Genomic DNA, 23,422 nt, shown 5'->3' on the forward strand with positions numbered 1-23,422 from the left:
CAAGTTTACGGGAGGTCAAAACAGAAAAGTACTTTGGAGCAACAGTAGAAGTAGAAGCAGTTTTTTTACTTTTGGGAAAAAGTTACAAATTCTAACTTCTTCCAAGAAGCAGAAGCAGAAGCAGAAAATTATTTTTTTACGATAAAAATATCCTTAACATAAATTTATATTTCCTAAATTATTCCTTATTAATTTAACCTTTACTTTTTTTTATCTTTCTCTTTTTTATTTTCACCGTATTTTTATTCTGTTTATCTTATTCTTTTCTCTTTCGCGATTTCTTCTTTTATTCGTCTCATATTACTCTTTGAAATAACAAGGCTAATCACCAGATTCAAGAACTTTTTCATAATATATGATTTTATTTTATTTTCTTTTGTAGTATACTAATAAATATGATCTCCAGTTTGTAGTTTTATTAATATTTTCTTTTTGGTGTGCATGCATATAATATAGTTGATATAATACAATACTACTTAGTTTGTTGTTTTCTCAAGAATTGATAGTTTTTTTCATTCATGTAACTTGCTAGCACATATATTCCTATCAATATTATTACTTTTATATACTTATATTTTATATTAATTAAATATTTAATATATATTACTTTTATGTTTTATTTAATTACATAAAAATAAGAAATTAATTAAATTCTTTTATAATAAATATTTAAAAAAAAATTAAAATAATGTTAATTGTAAAGTAAATCTTTACTATCTTTATCTTAATTTGACATTCAAAAGTACTTTTCAGAAACATTGACCAAACGCGATTTGCTTATCAAATATCGCAAATAGTAATTCTCAAACAAATGCTTATATTTTAAAAGTACTTTTTCGAAAAACACTTTTGAACAAAAGTACATTTCAAAATAAGTAATTTTTTGCAGCTTGGCCAAACGAGCTCTTACTTAAGTCGATTAAAGTGAGGAAAAAATGAGAGAAATATCCCATATAGATTTCACAACAAAATTAACGGAGGGACTACAAACCTTTAATCGTAGAGAAATATGGTTCACAGGCTATGTTGGACTAAAACGACTCAAAAATATCATTACCATGGTGTGATATTATTCATTCTGGATCAAAATCGTACGATTTTAAAAGTCTCATACGATTAAAAGTATCTAACTCCTTATAAATAGCTTTTTTTTCTTTTCTACTTTTCATGTGGGATTGTTTTCACACACATCCAACAATCTTCCCATTGAACTAAATTTCACATGACCCATCACCATTCATGGACTAATATGGAGATTAACTGTGTGTCACCTACGTGATCTTGAATATTTACAGTCATCGAAGCCCAAAGGTTGTGTATGCGTCTTCAAAGCTATGGGTAAAGGTCGTAAACCCCGTAGACGGGCAAAGGCGTTGGGCCCCACACCACACTCCGCCATGATATTGTCCGCTTTGGGCTAAGCCTGCAGGTTTTTCCATACAAAAAAATAAATTTTCTACAACTTAAAAGGAAAGTACTCATTTTTTGAAAAAGAAAATATGTTTCTACATCATGAAAAGAAAGTACTTATTTTATTGAAATGAAAGAATACATTTTATCTACATCATAAAAAGAAAATATTCATTTTGTTGAAATTATTAGGCTGAAGACTTTATCTACAGCACTACAAGAAAGTACTCTAAATGATATTTTTATTTAGGGGTGGGGTGGGGATTGGGGTGGTGGGAGGTGGGTTGCGGTGGGTGGGAAGTTCTAATTTTTCTACTTTTTAATTATTCTGACATTTGCTGGTAATGAAGAACTATAAAATAAAATTCTAAATCCAAATTGAGAAAAGAAATCATTTGGCATGAATTGACATTTATTCCAAAAGATAAGATAATTTTTTTGTATGCTTGTTTAAAAGTTGAGAATATTACAAAGATTTGGATCAAATTGAGCGGGTGGAGTTACAACCTATTGTTTAGCACATCTTGACCCGGCTCATTTTATCCTAGGTGAACTTTGGACAGAGTTGAGCAATGACCCTTTTAATGAGTCAGTCCATCGTGATCAGCCCAAATACAACAACTCATTTGCCACCCCTAGCTTGGACCATTAAAGATGATTAGTAGTGTACTTGCGCGATGCGCGGTCAATATGAAAAAATATAATTAAAGTAAATTGTGATCGGGCTTGTTTTAACATATTAGATTCACTTTAATAAAGTTCAATTGTCATCTTATTTGTCAATACGATATACCTAATAATAAAATCTCTATTAAATTAAAGGGATTTATATAGGCATCGAATAACTTTTTTGTTCTGTATTTTTCTTTATAATATTATCCAATATTTAGTATTATTACATTATTAATAGATATTTTTATTAGCATGTACTTTGTTTGATATTTTTGTCTTCTCGCTTTCTTTTTGTGAAATAATAGGAGATATATATTTTATTACTCTTGAAATAATATTTTATTTTAAATTTTATTCTATTATTCTCAATAATAATGTCTGAATTTTAATGAATGAAATCTCTATTCAATTAAAGGGAATTATATAGGTGTCGAATACCTTTTTTGTTATGTATTTTTTTTTGTTATCCTATTTGTAATTGTTTTGTATTCTTGTTTAAAAGTTGAGAATATTGCAAAGACTTGGGCAATTTAAGCATGTTGGGTCATTGTTTAGCTAATCTTGACCCGGCCCATCTTAACTCAGATGAACTTTGAGCATAGTTGAGCAATGACTCATTTAATGAATCAGTCCGTCTTCGTCAGCTCAAATACTCAAACAACTCATTTGTCACCCTTGGACCATTAAATATGATATGTTTCTTGAACGGATAAGAGATGCATAATTACATTTAATTTCTTTTTCTTTTTTCAGTTATGAGAAATCAAGATGAGAGTTTGAAGGCTTTTGAACAACTGTATAATCGATCTAATTTCAAACTCTCAAGTCTTAACCATTACGAATGCTTCACCTATCTATACAATTTAAATCTCCTCTCACTAACTATTAATGTTATACATAAATTACTTAAAATCAATAGTTGCAGAATTATTACCTTTAATTTCAAAAAACGGGATAACTAGAAATTTGGGAAGAGGGCATGAGTAAACGAAACATATAATTAATACAAAAATTTCTACTCCTTTTAAATATAATTTTAGTGTTCAGCATTAAATATGTATTTATTTTGAGGTTCTGCTAAATTGCTTCCTTGCGTAGGGCTGTCCTAAATATTCGCAACCTCTAACCATTCAAACGCAACAATTCTAATTTCCCGTTGTTTTCTTATTTCTTAAGTAAATTCCATCGTTTTCTCCTTTTTCTCTGACGATTAAGTCGGAGACTTGATATATCTACTAGTTTTTACCCTTTCCCATTCTTTTCATCTTGGTTTTCTAATTTCTTCCCTCACATTAAAGAAGAAATTTATTATCTGGTTCTCGAAACTAGTCATCTGCTTCAGAGATCAAACAGCAGTGTCATTAGGTTGTTTTCTATTACTCTTCTTCGATCTTTTCTAGGATGTATTCTCTTTTAAGTATTTCGATTGCAAATTAATAATGTTCAAACAATCAATTTTTGTCATGTCAAAACAACATTCATTTTTCTTTACCATCTGCAACATGTATTTTTCAGATAACTCTATCTATCAAAACTTAGATCTATAAAAATAAATCAATGAGGGGATCTAGAAACAAGATCATTTTTCCTTTGCATGGGACATGACTTATCATCTTCTAATTGTTGCCATATCTTTGTCATCGAAAGGTTTAATTGGTTCGTAGTGTTCTCAACGATCTGGAACGTAATCTAGTTTTGTGTATTTGTTGAGATTGAATTGATTCAATTTTTGATACTAAGAAGATTAGAATTACATAAAGTTATTGGGTTGGGAATCATTAGTTAAAGATAACGTTGGTATATTCTAAGTCAGCAAAAAAGGGCAGTCATCGTTAGAGAGATGGAATATTCAATTAAGTTTAATATATATATCTATCTCAAAATGAAAATGAGTACTATAATTTTAAATACATCATGATTAATTTGTTCCTACTCATGTAATATAAAAGGGTGCCAAGATGGTGGCACAGGGATTCACAGTGGATTTGAATAAGCCACTCGTTTTCCAGGTTAGATCTCTTTACGTCTTTATATTTTCATACAAGAATTTGCATCATCTTCAAGAGAAACTTACATCTTCCTAATTCGTGTCATACGTATACGAAACTATTTTATCACTGTCCAAAGGAATTGTGATTTGCTTTATAGTCTTGTATTATTTCATGAAAACAAAGCTCTTGTAATTTTTTAATGAAATAATTTAAATAAACCTTTCAACAAAAGAAATAAACGTAAAAAGTGCTTTTTTGAAAGAAAAACAATTCTTTGCTTGGTTGGATAGAAGAATAGCAAGAGAATAAAGCACAGGCTACTTTTCCTTCCTAAAAACTTACTTTCATCTTATGCTCAGTTGACAATTTGAAGTAGTTTAGAAGAAAGTTGGATTTTTTATATGATTGAAAAATAAAGCAACTTTTCCTTCCTTTCCCGTTTCTCCTTTTGAACCAAACATATCTTTTTATTTCATCTACTTTACATTTTCTAGTTTTTCTAATAAAGCATGTACCTTTTAATAGGTCGGCCATCTTGGAGATGCATACGAGGAGTGGGTTCATCAGCCAATTATCACCAAAGAAAGCCCAAGATTTTTTGCAAATGGACTTTTAGAGGTAATTTTTAAAGTTAGAGATTTTTACATATCTTTACTACACTACTTTAAAAACTTATTTACATCAATATTGAAGATTTACCCATTATATAATGTCTTAGAATTTAATCTTCCCTATTTTCTCCCCCTCTTCTTCATCATCTAACCTAGAAGCTTAAGTTATGTGGCCCAGTAGTTACAACCTGAAGCTTGCTGCATACAAAGTTTAGGCTCATATTCTCTGCCCCTTGACATTAAGGTTTTCTTCTATGAGCATGGTCCGATTTATGGTATAGTTCAAAGGAAAACCATTTGAACAATAATGACAATTTGTTTGCTTGTTAACGAAAGTTCTTTTTTTACAATTTCAGAGTTAGAACGTAATTGATATAGCGAATCTTCATTGACAAACATTAAAAAGTTTCGAAAATTAAATTTTGTAAAATTATTATTTGTTTGGATTGGGTGTTGTTGCAAATGATTGGGAATATCCTTTGGAGTTTAAATCTCAATTTTGAGAGAATTTGGTGAAGATTCGAGGTGGTTTTGGTTGAAATTTTAAATTGAAATTCGAAAAAAAAGACTAAACAAATTATAGATTTTTTGTATGTCGGGTGTAGAAACAACATACAAAATATATACAACTAACATAATTGTATATAAACGATATAGAAATTATATGTAAATTGTAGTTTTGACCGGATACTATACCAAAAAAATTATTTAAATTGTAGATTTTGACTGAATTTGTATATATTTTGTAAAAAGAAATTAGTTACTTTCTGAAAATAGAAAAACTTAGATAAACCGGGTAAATAAGTTTAAATTCTGTATATATACGAAAAAGTCCCTTTTAAGTTTAAGCAGTTTTAATACTATCATGTTATCTTTACCTATTTTAGTAGGCAATTTGCCTTATTTTTTAGATTATAAATTTTACAATTAAAGGAGCTTACTTGTAGATATCATTTGAAAAATCTGATAGTTTAAAATTTTTCAATGTATATAACTTAAACTCACTCTGATTATTCAATTCATTAGACATGTAAAAGAGAATATAATTTCTTATTAAGATTTAGTTATCTAAAACGTATTTATCTTCCTAACGTGAACTTTAAGAATAGAAATGTAGCACACTAACTTTCTGAAAAGAAAAAAGAGAGGGTATTTGGAAGGAGGAAAAAACGAGTTTTTAACTTGTAACAGATTAATGATTTGGGCATTTGGCTAAATAAATGAATTTTTGACTAATGCTAGGTGGTTTAACAAGAGCATTTTGATCTCACCTCGTCTCTCTTCGCTTTCATCCATCCAATCACGAGTCACATGGGCACCTAGAATACTTGTGATTTTTCCTTTAAGATCTAACTCTAAGAGTAAGAAGATATTATTTATTTCTTCTGATTATACCATAGTATAGAAGAATTTTTATACTATCAAATCAATAATAAAGTATATACATAACACAGACAAGCTTGTTACAACAGTATAATGTATTTTATTTCCCCTTAATAGAAACAAGATTTGAGTTGGTAATGTTTGATGTGAAACAGTTTTTGACTCGGACCCCATGGTGGGCAATTCCTTCAGTGTGGGTACCAGTGGTAGGGTGGTTGGTTTCAATATCTGCAAACAGAGGGCTTCCTTCTCCTCACTTAGCTGCAACTCTTGTTGCTGGCATCTTTACTTGGACATTGCTGGAGTACTCTTTACATCGTTTTCTTTTTCACATGAAACCATCTGGATATTGGTACCTATATCCTATTTCTTATATATATATATAATATAATATGTTCATTTCCAAGTTTAATTTAAGAGCACAAATTTTATTGCTAGGGGAAACACACTTCACTATCTTATTCATGGTTGTCACCATAAGCACCCAATGGATGGACTAAGGCTTGTCTTTCCCCCTGCTGCTACTGCTATTCTTCTTGTCCCTGTAAGTTTCTACTGATTACTGATACTTACTTCAGTTATCAATATTACTATTTCCTGTATCCCAATTGTTATATTTTTTTTTCTATTCTTGGCAAATTTCAAGTCAAGATATTCTTTCTATAATAATAACCATGACAACGGCGATGATACTAAGCAGTATCAGGAAAAAACCAATCTTGTTCTCGCTATGGCGGTTCTAGAAAAGACCAATCACATTGGCTCTATTGTACGCAATTTTATCTTACATTTATGCAAGAAGCTGTTTTCACATACAACTTAGCTCTCGATTGAAGCATTGTTTTGCCTTTTTTCACAGTGAAGTTGTTCTTATATTCTGATATTCTACTATCATTTACTGCAGCTATGGAGTCTAGTAAAGCTGTTAGTACCTTTCACCTATGCCCCTGCCTTTCTAGGAGGAGGTTTGTTGGGTTATATCATGTATGACTGCACCCATTACTACTTACACCATGGAAAGCCATTGAAAGGAGTTTCCCATTCTCTCAAGGTAGATTTTTTATCCAAGAATTTACATATGTATTACTTGTATTCTGAATGGTCACATCTAGTCTAGTATACATGATAAAGTAAAATAGGATAATTATCATGTTAATTATCCTATCACTTATCTTACCTTATTCGATTTTATTTAGTTACATAAACATGATAAAACTTTTTGTAGAAGCCCTTAGTGGATTAGACAGACCATTAAATTTCGGATATCGAAATGCCTAAATAAAAAAGAAACATAATATTAAATGTGAATTACTCGTGGAGATGTTTGTTCTTGTTAATGTTTTTTTTTTAACTTTTATTAATGTGTTATTCTTTTTTCCTTTTATTTCCTTGGTGTGGTGTATTATAGAGATATCATATGGACCACCACTTCAAAGTTCAAGATAAGGGATTTGGAATCACTTCAGACTTTTGGGACAAGATCTTTGGTACACTACCTCCAAAATCTAGCAAGAAAATTGGATGAATTAAACTGAGGCTTGAGAAGTTTCTCATGAGCTGCTACAAACTTTTGTTCTTTGAGTCTAGCTGAAAAAGGGAAGAATGATAATGGCAGTGTTCATTTCATACTGTCGGAGAAAAATATAAATATGAAAAATTGCTGTTAATGTGACTAACCTAACAAGTATATGTTTTGTTTTCTATTTCTCTTTTCTTTTTTTTTGGGGGGGGGGGGGGGGGTCAAATTTGTAGCCTATTTTTTTCTGCTTTTGTTCATTCCGATCTATAATTTCCCTTACTTTTGGTTTTTAAGTCTTTTAGGAACTCTTTCTCGCGATGAAAATACATTAGGGTGACACTAAATGTGGTTCACATTGTAAAGTAGTGTTTCTTGAAGTGTACTATGAGAGAGAAATACTTGGACAATATGTAGTCTATTACTTATCTTATTGTGAATGTCTGTTACTTTTCTATTGTGCAATTAGATTTTGACAATAACCTTCAATATTTATGCAAATTGGTTGGTCATACAGTATATTTGATATGTTTCATCATTGCGTCAAGTAAAATGACAGACACATCGCGAATAATATGCTTTTATTAGTGAAAACTCTTTTAGTAAAAGTTTTTCACACAGGCGTAACTCGTAAGCTTTTCATTAATGCTGCTCGGTGGGCCGGGCCTGAACCGGACCGGACCGGGCCCGCGGTCCTAACGGGCCTGGTGGGCCTGGTGGGCCGGTCCTGGGTGGGCCGGTCTTGGTGGGCCTCTGAGCCCGTCACGGGCTGGTCTCCATGGTTGAGCCCACGAGCCCGGGACCGTTTGGCCCGGGACCGGCAGGCGGGCCTGGGCCGGTCCTGGCGGGCCTGGCGGGCCCAACGGCTATTTTAAAAAAAAAAAAAAAAAAAAAAAAAAAAAATCAAACGGCCATATTTAAAATCTAGCCGTTTGGGCTGAAAATATGACCGTTTTTTAAGTTAAAAAAATGGCCATTTGGCCCCCAAACTTTATTTTAACCCCAAACTTTATATAATTACACTTTTCCCCATTTCTCAACTATAAATACCCCCTCATTCTTTCATTTTTATTCACCAATTCATCAATATCTCTCAATATCTCTCAATCTCTCTCAATCTCTCTACTACAATTACTTAATTTATTGTTGAAATTTCGTGAAAAATTGTGAAGTTGTTGAATTGAAGTTTTCAAGTGTTCAACGATTTTCAATTTTCAAGAAGTTGTTCGGCAATCCGGTAAACTCGTTTCAACTCTTACGTTTTTATAATATATTTTTGTGTGGTTTAGTTTGCATAATTATAATTAATATGGCATTTACTTTGAAAAAAATGTTTGGTAAAGGAAAAGATAAAACCGGTGAAAGTAGTGGCCAACCAACTACCCTTCCCCCGGCTCCCCGACCTAGAAAAGATAAGCAAGTTGAAAGTAGTCGCCAACCTAATAATGAAACCATCTTAGAAAATAATGAGGAAAATGAGGATGATGATGAAACTCAAGCACCGGATTTAGATGATACACCTACTAGTCCTCTTAATAACCCAAGTGATGCACCGGTCGACCCACCTGTAGAAACTCCTACTTTTAATAGAGAACCTGCTAAACGCTTAGAAACATCATTAGTTTGGAATTTTTTTACTCAAGTAAGAGAAAAAAATAAGGCTAAGTGTAAAACTTGTGGGAAATTAATGTCGCATAAATATGTAGGAGACCGTAGCGGCACAGGTAGTTTGACTAGGCACATAAAAACACACCCTAGAGATAAGGCTAGATTTTTTCAAATGAAAGCGCATCTAGAGGGGACAAGTGTAGATTCTGCGATTAACCCTAGTACAGGTTCAAATCTAGTTCAACCAGGAATTAACACTGTCACTGGAGGTATTTTATATTACGATCCAAATAGAGATCGTGAAGAATTAGCAAAGATGATTACTGTTATGTGCTTACCTTATACTTTTGCTTCTAATCCTAATTGGGTTCATTATATTAGAAGAGTGTTTAATCCTACTTATAAAGGTTGGCCTCGCGCAACAGTTAAGAGTGATATTTATAAATTCAAACATGAATATGAACAATATTTGCGTTATTTATTTACTCATATACCTAATCGGATTTCTATTACTACTGATATTGGTAGAAGTGGTAATGATTGTGATTACCTAACTGTTACAAGTCATTGGATAGATGAAGAATGGATAATGCAAAAACGCATAATTGCATATAGAATAATTAATTCGCGTCACACAGGTAAATTTATAGCTAACACTGTTGCAGATATTTGTAGATATTTTTGCTTTAGCGATAAAATAATGGCAATTTCAATGGATAATGCTTCTAGTAACACCAGTGCTATAGGCATGCTTACAACAACACTAAATCCTGCATTTACTAATATTTTCCATGTTAGATGTATTTGTCATATTTATCATTTAATTGTCGGTGATGGTATGCGAATATTAAACATAGAAATTGAAAAGGTTAGAATGGCTCTTAATTGGCTTTTTTATTCAAACCGTAGAAGTAGACTTAGAGAGTATTTTAAAAAATGTGATGAATATGGCCTTAGAGAAAGAAAGGTTCCTAAACCTTGCCCGACTAGATGGAATTGTATGTACGAAAGTTTAGTAGTAGCATATGAATATAGAAACCCAATTAATGCAACGTTTAATTCTCGGGTAGGTGGTGAAGATGATGATGAAATGCTTACCACTCAAGATTGGACTAATGTTAAAATTCTTTTAGATTTTTTAGAACATTTTCAAATTGCAACAAATGCATTTTCTGGGCAATATTATCCTACTATTTCAAACTGTTTAGTTTATATTGCAGCACTATCTGATTTGTTTGTTGAATTTAGTGAGGGTGGGGATATTTATGAACTTGCTATAAATGAAATGAAACAAAAGTTTAAAAAATATTTTTTCCTATCCCTCCTATTTATGGTCTTGCTGCAATGCTAAATCCTACAATGAAATTGGGAGGTCCTCATTTTTGGTATTCAAATATTTATAAGGCTTTAGATCTTTCAAATGAGGAAATTGCGACACTTGCAGATGCAAAAGCTTCAATTAAGATTAACGCTCAAACAGTTTATAATGCTTATCAACTTGCCTTAGAGCATGCTAGGCCAACTATTCCAACCCCTACTTCGTCTAGCTCACAATCCTCTAAAAGAGTTGCGGGCTTAAAAGCTCTTAAATCTTGGACGGAGTTCAGGGGGTCTCAAGGTGAAAATTATGATGAAACTTCACATCTAAATGAGCTTCAAGTTTATTTGTCTCAGGGACTTGAAAAGGAGAATCCAGACGGCTCTTTTGATCTTTTGGAATGGTGGAAGGCAAGGGAAAAACATTTTCCTGTTCTTGCAAGGATGGCTCGGGATATTTTATCAATTCAAGCTTCAACTGTTGCATCAGAGAGCGCTTTCAGTCAAGCAAGACTGCAAATAGGTGATCATAGAGCGTCTATGAGGGATAGCTTGGAAAAATCAGTATTGTTTAGAGATTGGATCCGCTCGGAAAGAAGAAACTTTGGAATTGCAGAAGCACAACCGGCGATAGATGAAGCTTATGAAGAAATGATAGCGGAACTTACGGAGGATTCGGCTTCGCCCGGAAGTGGTGATGAACAAGCTTCTTTTCCACCACCACCAACGCAACCTCCTCCGAACCTTGAAGGATTTATGAGATTTGTTAGAGATAATACATAGAATAATATGTAACTTGTATTTTGGCACATCTTCCTTAGTTTTTTCCTTCTAATGGTGGTATTAGTACCTTGTTGTGCTCATTCCATTGGGGGAAGGATGACTAAGAAAGATATGTCATTTTTTGGTAATAAAATTTATTGCTTCTACCCATGAGCTTCTTTTCGCAATATTTCTTTGTCTATACTTAGAATTATTTATATGCTACAATATATACATAATATACAATATATATACTACAAGAAAATATATTTATAAGATACAATATATACATAAGATACAATATATATACTACAAGAAAATATATAAGAGAATATATATACATAAGATACAATATAATATACTACAAGAAAATATATTATGCTACAATATATACATAATATACAATATATATACTACAAGAAAATATATAAGAGAATATATATACATAAGATACAATATAATATACTACAAGAAAATATATTATGCTACAATATATACATAATATACAATATATATACTACAAGAAAATATATTTATAAGCTACAATATATACATAAGATACAATATATATACTACAAGAAAATATATAAGAGAATATATATACATAAGATACAATATAATATACTACAAGCAAATATATAAGAGAATATATATACATAAGATACAATATAATATACTACAAGCAAATATATTATGCTACAATATATACATAATATACAATATATATACTACAAGAAAATATATTTATAAGCTACAATATATACATAATATACAATATATATACTACAAGAAAATATATAAGAGAATATATATACATAAGATACAATATATATACTACAAGAAAATATATTATGCTACAATATATACATAATATACAATATATATACTACAAGAAAATATATAAGAGAATATATATACATAAGATACAATATAATATACTACAAGAAAATATATTATGCTACAATATATACATAATATACAATATATATACTACAAGAAAATATATTTATAAGCTACAATATATACATAAGATACAATATATATACTAAAAGAAAATATATAAGAGAATATATATACATAAGATACAATATAATATCAAGAAGTGATATTTATGCATGACAATTTAGTGTTTTACTATTGTTTTGTTATTTTCTTTTTCGTCAAGCACTTTAATAATTAGATATACATATATACTACATATTAATATAGCCATGATACTACAAGAAATTGTCTTTAAAAAAAAAAAAAAACCCGCTAGGCCCGCGAAGCCCACGAGCCCGGCCCGTTAAGCACAGGACCATGTGGGCTTAGGCCCGTCACGGGCCGGTTCCACCCATTAGGCCCACGAAGACCGGGACCGCCAGGCCCGGGACCGCCAGAGCCCGGGACCACGAAGCCCGGGACCGCGAGGCCCGGCCCGTTAGGCCCACTAAGGCCCGGGCCCGGGACAAAATACAGCCCTACTTTTCATCTATGGCGCATAATTACTCTCTTTTCTTTTTCGCGTGTGAAATAACTTTTCTTTTAGGAAAGTTTTCACTTTATTAGTTCCTCTAATATGTAATCTATGAACTTGATATTTTTGCTTTTCATTTTGCGATTGTTGGGTTATCCACTGACTACTCTTTCAAATTTATGGCACTGAGATGCATGCACAACTGCTTAATTGCCTGGAGAGATTCTTTGACATTTTTAGCCTTTTATCTTATTTTTTTACAACAATCATGTTCGGACCAGCCTATGCATATCTTGACTCTTCTATTGGGGACCTATAACCTCCAACTAGCACTGAATAATTCTAGCGACCAAGGCTAAGGAAGCTAGAAAAAAATACCTAATATTTTTTTTTATCATCCTAAGGATAATCGCAGCTTTACCAATATGCAAATTTCAATCTTTCAATCCTTTTCTCATTGTTTTTTCTGAGACAAAAACGGAGTTTTAAATCTTTCTATCCTTTTTCACAAGAATAGGTTAGAATCTTGTGAAAATGAGACCTCTACGACCTTACCTCAATAACGCCACTTATTTTGCTTATTCTTGTAGTTTATACATTTATCACCATCATTATGGATTATAAAAAAAATCCAACTTTTATTATTTTCAATCGTAACCTATTTTAAATGGTAAGTAGTTCAGTCTTAAACTATTTATTAGTCTCTCATAGAAAATAATTGATGACGGGAAGAAATGTAGCATTATATGATCTAATTATTAGGCCTTGTTAGGGAATTAATAATAAAATTGAAATATTGGTCCACACAAAGTTTTGGCCTTAAAAAACATCAAAAATGAAAAGAACTTGAACAATTCTTTTGCCAGAAGTCTTCCGACGTGTTGCCAAAAAACCCTCTGGGATCATACTCTTCCTTCATAGCATCTCATTTGTTTGGCTGTAATACTTTTCTTTATCGTGATATTATAGTCAATTAATTCTAAATCCACAGTTTGCTATATTTTGTATATTTCTAAAATGATAATCTATCAACGTTTAATTTAGACAGAAAATGAAGCAAGTAGGTCACTTCAGGACAGGAGTACAACTTGGGCTAGTTTCTCCACAAAAATGAAACGAAATAAATAGAACCTCCGCTACATATATTAACCGGATATAATTTTCCAGACCAATAGACGATGGCAACTTACCCAACATGCAGTCCAATGGAAAACCTAAATACAACCTAGATGGACTGATGAAGACATTTTTTTTGCAATTAGGTTATGTAACCCTTTCACAAGTCAGGCACATAGCAGAGGTGCCCACTTTACCAATTGAAATGTAGAAGACATGTAACAGCAGATGAAAGAATGTAAGGATGAAAAGAAAGATGTTTACCCTTTCTACTTAATAATGCTTAAATATGTGATTCTCTCCTCCAAAAGGAATCATTTGCTCTTGGCTGATTTCGATTTTGGTAGCGTCCCAAACACCTTGTCCCAGAAAGAGGAAGTGATACCAAAACCTTTGGTCTGGATGCGAAAATGATGATTCAAATGATATTTCTGCCAAGACAAAACAGGAAAAAGATTGTAGGGTTAAAGATCGTTTAATCCTTTTTGTATACCTTACAAGTATCAAAAGATTTCCCACAAACTCAAAGATGAAAAACATCAGTGCTGAATCCCTCATCATCACACAATTGGCACCACTATTGAACACGGGAAAGGAAGCCAGTACAGATCTAAATCCGTCAGTGTCACATAAGCATTTTGCTAGACTGATGCCTCATGATACAAGCAGACATCTCAAAAACTAAGACACTTAACCAGATAAAATCATAGGTTGATATAAAGCTAGCGTAATATGGGCTAAGCTCATTAGAGAATTACAAATGAGATTGAAAACATTAGAGGGGTGCATCATGTATCGCCACCTACCTTGAGATTTTTTGGCACTTCACTTGTTGGTTGTGCATGATGCAAGTAGTAGTGTGTAACATCATACATGACATAGCCCAATAAGCCTCCTCCAAATAAGGCAGGAGCAGTAGAGGGAGTTGACATGAGTTTGATTAAATTCCAGAACTGCAACGACAAAGCACCGTATCAACTATCAAAAGCTCCGGAAAAGCTCCAGGGAGTTTGGCTTTAAGCGCAAAGCGCAATTTAAGTGTGGCCTTTAGTAAGAAAAAGCGCAATGAAGGAAAAAATATATATAATTCAAGAAAAGAGTAACAATTTCATTCATAATGTTCTTCTTAACAACTAATACACATATGTGCAAATTATATTTTTTTACGTACTGATCGGTTTAAAATGAGCCTTTGATAACACTGGTATATACCATCTTCTCTTTTCACTAAATAGAAGATAACCTCTTAAAACATGAGACTTTTGCCAATTTGTGTGTGTACATATAATTATATCCACATAGGTTATCAGGTAAATATTAAATAAGCTAGTTGTTCAAAAATCAAACATACCGGTACACAAAGAATAGCTGTGGCAGCAGGAGGAAAAACAAGGCGTAGACCATCCATAGGATGCTTGTGATGACAACCATGAAGAAGATAATGAGCCGTGTTTGCCCTGTAATAACAAGTTGCAATTATGTAATATGTCAAAGGATAGAGTCGGAACTGTCAGGACACTAGAAGTGCAAAACTTCCTCCATCTGGAGACAGAAGAGATACAGAGAGTACTTACCAATAGCTCTTCGTCTTTATATGGAACAGGAATCGATGAAGAGTATATTCCATCAATGTCCACACAAAAATTCCAAAAACTACCATCAATGCCACCTCGGGAACAGTATGGCCCATCCAAATTGATACTGAGATACTATAGCATACAACTGGGAGCCAAATGACTGGAATTGCCCACCAAACTGTGCGAGTCAGAAACTGTTCCACAAATAAATCATTTCAATACTACTATAGATGGGGCTCCTGTCAAACAGAAGGATATTACATGGATTCTACTATAAGTACAGGATTCATTTGTCTGACAAAGGTAGATTCAGAGTGTAGCAAGTTTTCTATTTCCCTCGAGAAATTCTTACAAATGAAAGCACTTAAGTATGTCGTTCTTATTTTAGATGGTTGAGCATGGAAAATGAAAAGACTGAATAACAATAGCTATAACAATACATGGGGTACTAAAAGTGACACTGTTGAGTCTCATGGGCGAAAAGAAATAAATAAAGCAATACCTCCCAAAAATCACTTTCAAAAAATCGAGGTCCTTCCTTGCTAACAATAGGCTGATGAACCCATTCTTGATAAGCTTCTCCAAGGTGGCCAACCTGAAAACATATTCCAGAAGTCAAAAAAAAAAATGAAAAGCAGATATCTTATTGGTATGAGACTAAGAGTTAGATAAAAGAGTTATTTCTTTTTAGTTTTCCAGTTAGGGAATAATGATAGGGGCTAAAAAATTAGGTTTGACATGACAAACAGAAGTTGGATATAATACAATCACTAGAATTAATTTATTTATCTAAAATGTCAGGAAAGAGACACCTTCTCTTTGTATATCTTTCTTTATTTCTGCTGTCATATTTATTTCCGAGCTCTTAGGCAAGAGAAACAAACATAAGGATTTTGAGGCCTACAGATAACAACAACAAACCAATTGTAATCCCACATGTGGGGTCTGAGGAGAGTAGTGTGTACGCAGACCTTACCCCTACCTTGTGGAGAGGGCCACAGATAGATATATGATAACAAGTTAACAACTGGGACGAGGCATTTACTTTATGAACTCAAATTATAAATAATCTTTAATTACACAAATGTAAAAGATTTAGACCATTGGTAGCAGACAAGCATGAGGAGAAAGAAACTATGAGATAAATTAATGGCAGCATTGACTATGGTTTACTCAACTGATCTTCTAAAGCAAAAATACGAAGAGCTGCAGTTTTCACCTGGAAGACGAGAGCTTTATTTAAATCCACAGTGAAGCCCTGTGCAACCATCGTGGGAGTTTGAAGCTAGTTGAGAGGACACAATAAAAAAGAAGGAAACAGAATGCAATTATGTTAGGAAGGATCCAAGAGAAGATCTACTGCAAAAGGAGACGATGAAAAGTTCCACCATTTGAGTGCAACCATTTAAAGTTACTTTCTCTGATTTGAGACAATATAGGGGAAAATAAAAACCATCAAAGAAGGAGGCAATACCAAAATCAGCCATCCGACGTTGTATATTTTCTTTCTGATTAGATTTATGTTAAACTTATACTTCCTCTTCAACTTAGAAATTGACGTCTTTCATTAACTAGTCATGTCACTGGGTACATGTATTCATCAACTAGCTCGAAGGATTTGCTAGCTAGTAGACTTCACCCTTAATAATATTTTGGCATATTTCATGCAAGTTTGATTACCGTGATCAAGCAAACATCATTCTCATGATCTACCTGTTCCACAATACACTCATGGAAATTAGAGAAGACATACAATTGTTCTTTTGCAGAGCCTCTGTCCAAGCACAATTCCTCGCTTAGTGACCCATTTTGAGAGGGATAAATATTAAGGTAACAAAAAAAAAAATCTTTTTTTCTTTCTTTTTCTCTCTTTGCTCCTTTTTCCTTTTTTTTTTTGAAAAGGTTAGTCCCAGCTCAGTTCAGGCATAATGTTAAGTTAAGAACTCAGACATCGTTGTATCTAAACACATATTGATCCAAAAGCAAAGTTTAAGACATGCATAGATGTACTTCAAGAAGAAAAATAATATTGCCTGACAACACCACTATACCAAATGTCATGTGTAGTTTAAAAAGAAGCCTTAAATCATTTTGCCATTGTCATTACCCTGGTTTGAATCATTAACCTTGTTTAAGTTAAACATTACAGACTGCCTAAGGCTTAAAAGTGAAAAAGAGCCAACATGGAGATATTCAAAAAGAAATGCCTCCGCAATCCAGACTATTTAAGCACTCAATGCACAAATTATCAACAAAAGCTTCTATCAGACCACATATAAAAATGAAACCTGATAAGAATAGAAAATTTTGAATCAATAATTCACCTAAAGCAACACAGACCAACAAAATAAATATTCTACATACACAATTGATTCATCAGATACTTGATTACTTGCAAATGTAAAACAAAACTGTAACATTTTCAATCATAAAAGATAACCGCAAATGAAATGACTATCCAGAAAGCTGAAGCGTTTCAAATATATGGCACTTTTTATCGCATAGCAGATGAAAAATTAGGGAGCACTCATATTTTTAAAAAAGAAAAAGAAAATTTTTTGCCTTGACGATTGATACTTAGGGAAGAGCAAAAAAATTTATGATTTTGAAAAATAGGAAAACCAAAACAGTTTTGAGGAGTCCATTACTCAAATGGTCACCCAACTATCCGAAATTATCTGCTAAAGTCACTTTTCTTCCTTTTGTAACAACAAAGTCACTTAACTATGCATATATCACTCAGAAGGTCACTCAACTAGATTTTCCAAATTTTTGATTGTCACATACCTATTTTACCCTCTAAATTATAAACATTTATCTTCTTTTTATTTTTTTCAACTTTTTAATATTATGATTTTTTCTTTTTTAATTTATATTATGGACTTACCTATATAATAAATAAATTTTATTTATAAATTAAAAAAATAAAAAGTATTTAAGCATATATAATGCTGGAATAACAAAATAATGAGCATAGTAAAAAAATTAATTAGAATAATTTGTTCGTAATAATTTTAGTATTAACAACAAAAAATAAAAAATTTATTTACACAATTAAGAATGAAAGAAAATAAAGGTTGTAAAATATATATTCCATGCACGTAACATAAAAATAATTATTTAAATAAAGGTATTTTTATAATATACATTATATATGGTTGAAATTTATGCTTATATTATTATTCCGTCATTATATGAGCTGAAAACTAATTTTTTATTTTTATTTTATAAATAAAATATATTTTTCTATAGGTAAGTCCACAATGTAGATTAAAAAGAGAAAAAACTTATAATATTTAAAAAGTTAAAAAAATTAATAATTTAGAGGGTAAAATAGATATTTGACAATCAAAAATTTAGAAAATCTAGTTGAGTGAACTTGTGAGTGTTATATGCATAGTTAAGTGACTTTGTTGTTACAAACAAAAGAAAAGTGACTTTAGCTTATAATTTCGGATAGTTGAGTAATGGACTCCAGTTTTGAGAAACAAAAATAACGATAAGCACTTCTAGTTAACTGGTAAAAGGGGAATCGTAGGTTAGTTGGTTGGCTACATGAACTTTAACCTTATTGGTGAGGTTCTATTCCCCAACTAGTATTGCCCTTCTCCGACCCCTATGTAATTAAAAAATAAAAATTAAGAAAAAGTTAACTGGTAAAGAACCAATCAAATATCTATAACAACTTTGTCAACAAAATCTGAACTTTGCTTCTTCATCGCAGAAAAAAGAAATCTGAGCTTTGCTCCAAAAGTAGTACAAAATTACGAAAATATGTTTGATTACAAAAAACACAGTGATTTACAGAATTGGCAATCAAATCCACAATGTATCCAGCACTCAATTCACAAGCAAAAGATATAAAACCCCAAAATTCCACACAGTCTTTTTTTTTCAAAAGATTTCTTTGGAACCTATTCTGACTTATGTTGTATAAGGCTCATTAAAGCGGGACGCTCGTTATTAAGATTATTTCATTCATAGGCTCGAACACGAGACGTATGATATATCCGGCTAAAATGGGAGATCTACTTCACAAACAGCTAAAGTTCAATAAAACTAAGAGTAATCCAAAGAGGAAAAAAAGAAATTGAAAATAAAACACTTACCCGCAACAATGTTCGTGTAGCTTGATAATTTTTCAGGTCAGATTTTGACTCTGTTGAGAGGATTTCTTAGCAAGAAAGTCTCTCTACAGACCACAAATACTACTAGTCAAAACAGAAAATGGGTGCTGCCTATATAAGGTGAGATATTTTAGGAGTTCAAAAAGAAAATTTGGGAATAAGAATATACTTTTTTCATTTATCTTTTTTTATATCTTTTAGTATTGGAGATGATGATTTGGATGGTTAGATCCTGACCGCAGATTGTGTTACAGCGATTTTGAATATCTCAGCAGATCACGTTCGATTCCTAAGATTGACAGTCTGGCAGTCATGCATACAACTCATTCATGTCAACATCGAGGAAATACTGTAGTGTTTTTTAAAGTGAGAGGTCCTTAATAGCAATTTGTAATTTTGTCAATTGTGAAAAAAAATGGATTTCAAAGCCTCGCCTAAACTATTATACTTGTTTGTTAGTTCGAAAACGGTCAAATATGCCCGTCTATTATAAGAAAAGGATTAACTTACCTTTTGTTATATTATTCATCTATCTATAAATAATCCTAACGTTATACTAGTAGTTCAAATATAGTTGTCCAAGATGGATACTCAACCACATGTAACGCTGACATCCTGATTGAGGTGGACACCACATGACCCCTCGTCTTCATTTCTTCAAAACTTCCAAATATGGTTTAAGAAACAGAGCATTTTGATTCAATTAGCATCAGATTTTAATGCCCCAAGTTTGAAGTTTTTTTTTTTTGCACCACAAATGTTTAGCATACGAGCACCAAATGTGATTCTTGAACTATGAATCTTTTAGGAGAACTAACGCCGGAGCAAGTTTAAAGTAAATAGAAGAGCAAAATTTCGCAAGGAACTTAATAATGGGAACAACTCTAGTTTTTTTTTTTTTATAATCCATGTGATTCGGGAAACGACTGAACCATCTTCCGTATCCCAGTGATTTCTCTTTCATGTCAAGATAGGAGGTAATCCCATTTGTTCATCCAGCGAGTTTCAGAATTAATCAATTGGAACTCGATATTAAAAGGGTTGTTCTTGCACGCCAACTATGCCCTTCACTAAATTTATAAAATTACAAAACATTTTAATGATCGAAGTAAATTTAACTGTTAGTAAAAATAAATCATCTTTATGCACCTTCTACACCAAAAACAAAAATATAAAGAAACAAAGAACAAAAGCTCCAAGGTTGAATAACAAGCAAATATTTCTTAGTTTACATTAGCAGACTATGGTCATTCCACACAGAAACTTGCATCAGCATTGCAGGTTATAAGGTGCTAACTGATTTTTTCTGTAAAGGACACCAGCATAAGTGTCCTCAAAAACTTTGCTCTCAGCGGGCTACACCAAAAGCAAAAGAGAGAGCTTTATACAAGTGAAATCAAGACATTGAATTGCATTTTTTCATGTGTTTCAAGATATTTTTACTAATTATCATCGACCATTTTACATATGGGTTGGGGTGATGACGTGGCATGCCACGTTGTGTCCATCTCACTAAAATGTCAGCATCATGTGAGATTGTATATCCACTTTAGACAACTTTAATGGAGAAGGGGTATATTTAAGCAACTAGTATAACGTTAGGGGTATTTTTAAATCAATAGTATAACGAAGAGTAAATTTGATCCTTTTCTTGTGAAGGGACAAATTTGACCATTTTTCCTTGTTAGTTTAATACTTAAAACTATAGTTTACTTATAATATTCATTAACTATAATAAGCTAATAATGTTAAAGTATCCCCTTGAGTGACATCTCGCATAAAACTTGTGTTCCTTTTCTAAGTGGCGCATGAATGCTTAAAATAAAGAAAATTCATGGCTTTATTATGTTCTTCTCAGTCACTCTAAGGTTATTATTTTTAGGGAACTACGTGTAAACTTAGGTGTTCTCTCCACCTTTATTTTAAAAGGCAGAATTGGAACTCGTCCCGGGGCTCATCTCAGGGCGGAGCACTCGTAAAACGCCCCTGGACTTATGTGTGGGGCTTAGTTCCGTAAGACTTATGCCTCGGCCGTCGGAGCTAACGCCCCGGACACGCCTAACGCCCAGCGTACTGGACTCGCCTAATAGAACTTTATGCAATTGTGTGTAACTAACCTTGTAAATCCTCAAAGGTTCTTAATAAATCGTTGACTATTCACAATTACTTTATTCTTAATCATTAATCATTAAGTTGAGAGTATTTTATGTCATAATTAAAATAAAAATTATTGCATGTTATCCACCAAGACTGCTATGATAGTAAATTTTAAATAAATCTTTCATTTAAAAGTATTTATTTATTAACTTTTGTTATGTCTTTATTATATAATAGTCCATAATTTTTTTATAATTATTTTCCTTAATATTATTTTTCACGTTTACGAGATACAATACTTATTAATTTAATAGCCCAACATTAGCTAGTAACTATTTACAAATAATTAGTTATCATGCTATAGTATGGTGAATTATGTTTCACTTTATTAACTTGTTGAAACTTAAAAATAAATGATGCTAGAGAATTATATTTAAATTGTGAATTATGTTTTTATATAAAATCTTTTTCAAATAGCATATTAAATAAAATGAGTATTTTAAAAAAATATCAAATTATAATATCGAAATTCTTTCAAGATTCATTACTCCTTAAGAGATACATATAAGATTTCGCATCGAATACATTACTTTTGATGTTTAAGTTGTAACGACGTTGCAGCTAATTTGCATATTATAATATATGTCATACTTTTCGTATTATTCATAGTGGAATTATAATTTATAAATATTTTAAATAGATTATTTATTATAATTTTGTGATTTTAATATAATTTTTATAATTATTTTTTATTTTATACTATTTTAAAATTCTTGAAATTAGTAAAATTTAAAGATCTGTGGGACTTACGCCCCATGTCTCAGGGCTTACGCCTCGACTCATGCCCACGCCTTTTAAAATATTGCTCTCCATCAATCTAAGAGAGCCTCCTTAATTATAATTGATTTTCTTTATGAGCAAGTTACTCCACCTTACCAATGACTAATCTTGATGGTTTACCTTGCAAATGCTAATTAAGGTTCAAGTTTGGAAAATATGTGAAGATAATAGTAACGAGTGTTTACCCGAAAAACGGATAACAGTTGAATATATACGCGGCTCTAAGGATATATGGTAAAACTTGGCACAAACTGAAAAAATATATATATTAATATTGAAATTAACTGTAAAAGAAATAAATGCAAACCAGACGAATCAATTAGCCTTGGCCCTCGAGTCACGTCACCCTCGAACCAAGTGAAGATTTCGCTAGTATATGAACAAAGTAACAAAATATTGAACGCTGAAAGAAGACAATGTATTGCTTTGCATTGCGTGAATGTAATACCCCTCTATAAATGATCAGACCCCCTTTATATAGTAGGGAAGTCCTACTCTTAATATAATTCTAAATACAGTAAGGAATCTCATGATAGGTTCATTAATTGGCTTCTCCTTGATATGCGCTGGGATTTTCGCCGAGATTCTCGCCCAATTGCGGATATTTCGGTTTTCTATTTTTTGGCTCGATAAGCTTTCATCGGTCTCGCTCGATCTCTATTTTTCTCGGTCTCGATCTTGGGAGATCTCAATCTTGATCGGTCTCTATTTTTCTCGATCTCGATCTTGGCCGATCTTGATCTTGATCGGTCTCTGGGTCACGAGCTCGACAACCTAACTTCGCATCATGGCTCGATATTACATGAGGTTGAACCTTGGTCTATCATGTTCCAGTCTCGATTAGTCATACGAAGGGCAAGCTCGATTTTAACCGTATACATATAGTCCCCTCGTTTCTCGGGAAGAAGATGGCGAGAAATGATATGAATTTTCGAACTC

The 23,422-nt window shown here is 32.2% G+C and overlaps 2 protein-coding genes across 2 annotated transcripts; one reads left to right on the forward strand and one right to left on the reverse strand.

Annotated features, from left to right (window-relative positions):
- The first annotated feature begins 3,296 nt into the window (after nucleotides 1–3,296).
- LOC107813799 (dihydroceramide fatty acyl 2-hydroxylase FAH2) lies at nucleotides 3,297–7,741 on the forward strand. Its single transcript, XM_016639104.2, has 7 exons — nucleotides 3,297–3,447; nucleotides 4,032–4,091; nucleotides 4,599–4,691; nucleotides 6,223–6,419; nucleotides 6,506–6,611; nucleotides 6,972–7,118; nucleotides 7,476–7,741. Exons 2-7 carry the CDS (start codon nucleotides 4,041–4,043, stop codon nucleotides 7,590–7,592), a joined length of 711 nt encoding a protein of 236 aa, XP_016494590.2. The 5' UTR covers nucleotides 3,297–3,447; nucleotides 4,032–4,040; the 3' UTR covers nucleotides 7,593–7,741.
- Nucleotides 7,742–13,823: 6,082 nt separating this feature from the next.
- LOC107813798 (dihydroceramide fatty acyl 2-hydroxylase FAH1) lies at nucleotides 13,824–19,716 on the reverse strand. Its single transcript, XM_016639102.2, has 7 exons — nucleotides 19,529–19,716; nucleotides 16,639–16,704; nucleotides 15,922–16,014; nucleotides 15,417–15,613; nucleotides 15,194–15,299; nucleotides 14,649–14,795; nucleotides 13,824–14,273 (listed from the first exon to the last, which is right to left on the reverse strand). Exons 2-7 carry the CDS (start codon nucleotides 16,687–16,689, stop codon nucleotides 14,157–14,159), a joined length of 711 nt encoding a protein of 236 aa, XP_016494588.1. The 5' UTR covers nucleotides 16,690–16,704; nucleotides 19,529–19,716; the 3' UTR covers nucleotides 13,824–14,156.
- Nucleotides 19,717–23,422: the final 3,706 nt, after the last annotated feature.

Source organism: Nicotiana tabacum, chromosome 17, assembly GCF_000715075.1.
Source record: "Nicotiana tabacum cultivar K326 chromosome 17, ASM71507v2, whole genome shotgun sequence".
Classification (NCBI taxonomy): Eukaryota; Viridiplantae; Streptophyta; class Magnoliopsida; order Solanales; family Solanaceae; genus Nicotiana; species Nicotiana tabacum.

Coding starts and splice junctions, on each gene's coding strand:
- LOC107813799 (XM_016639104.2), top strand. CDS start 4,041: ATGGTGGCACAGGGATTCACAGTGGATTTGAATAAGCCACTCGTTTTC. Junction 4,092..4,598: donor ATAAGCCACTCGTTTTCCAG/GTTAGATCTCTT, acceptor ACCTTTTAATAG/GTCGGCCATCTTGGAGATGC. Junction 4,692..6,222: donor TTGCAAATGGACTTTTAGAG/GTAATTTTTAAA, acceptor GATGTGAAACAG/TTTTTGACTCGGACCCCATG.
- LOC107813798 (XM_016639102.2), bottom strand. CDS start 16,689: ATGGTTGCACAGGGCTTCACTGTGGATTTAAATAAAGCTCTCGTCTTC. Junction 15,300..15,416: donor ATAAAGACGAAGAGCTATTG/GTAAGTACTCTC, acceptor TTGTTATTACAG/GGCAAACACGGCTCATTATC. Junction 14,796..15,193: donor CAGCTATTCTTTGTGTACCG/GTATGTTTGATT, acceptor TTGTCGTTGCAG/TTCTGGAATTTAATCAAACT.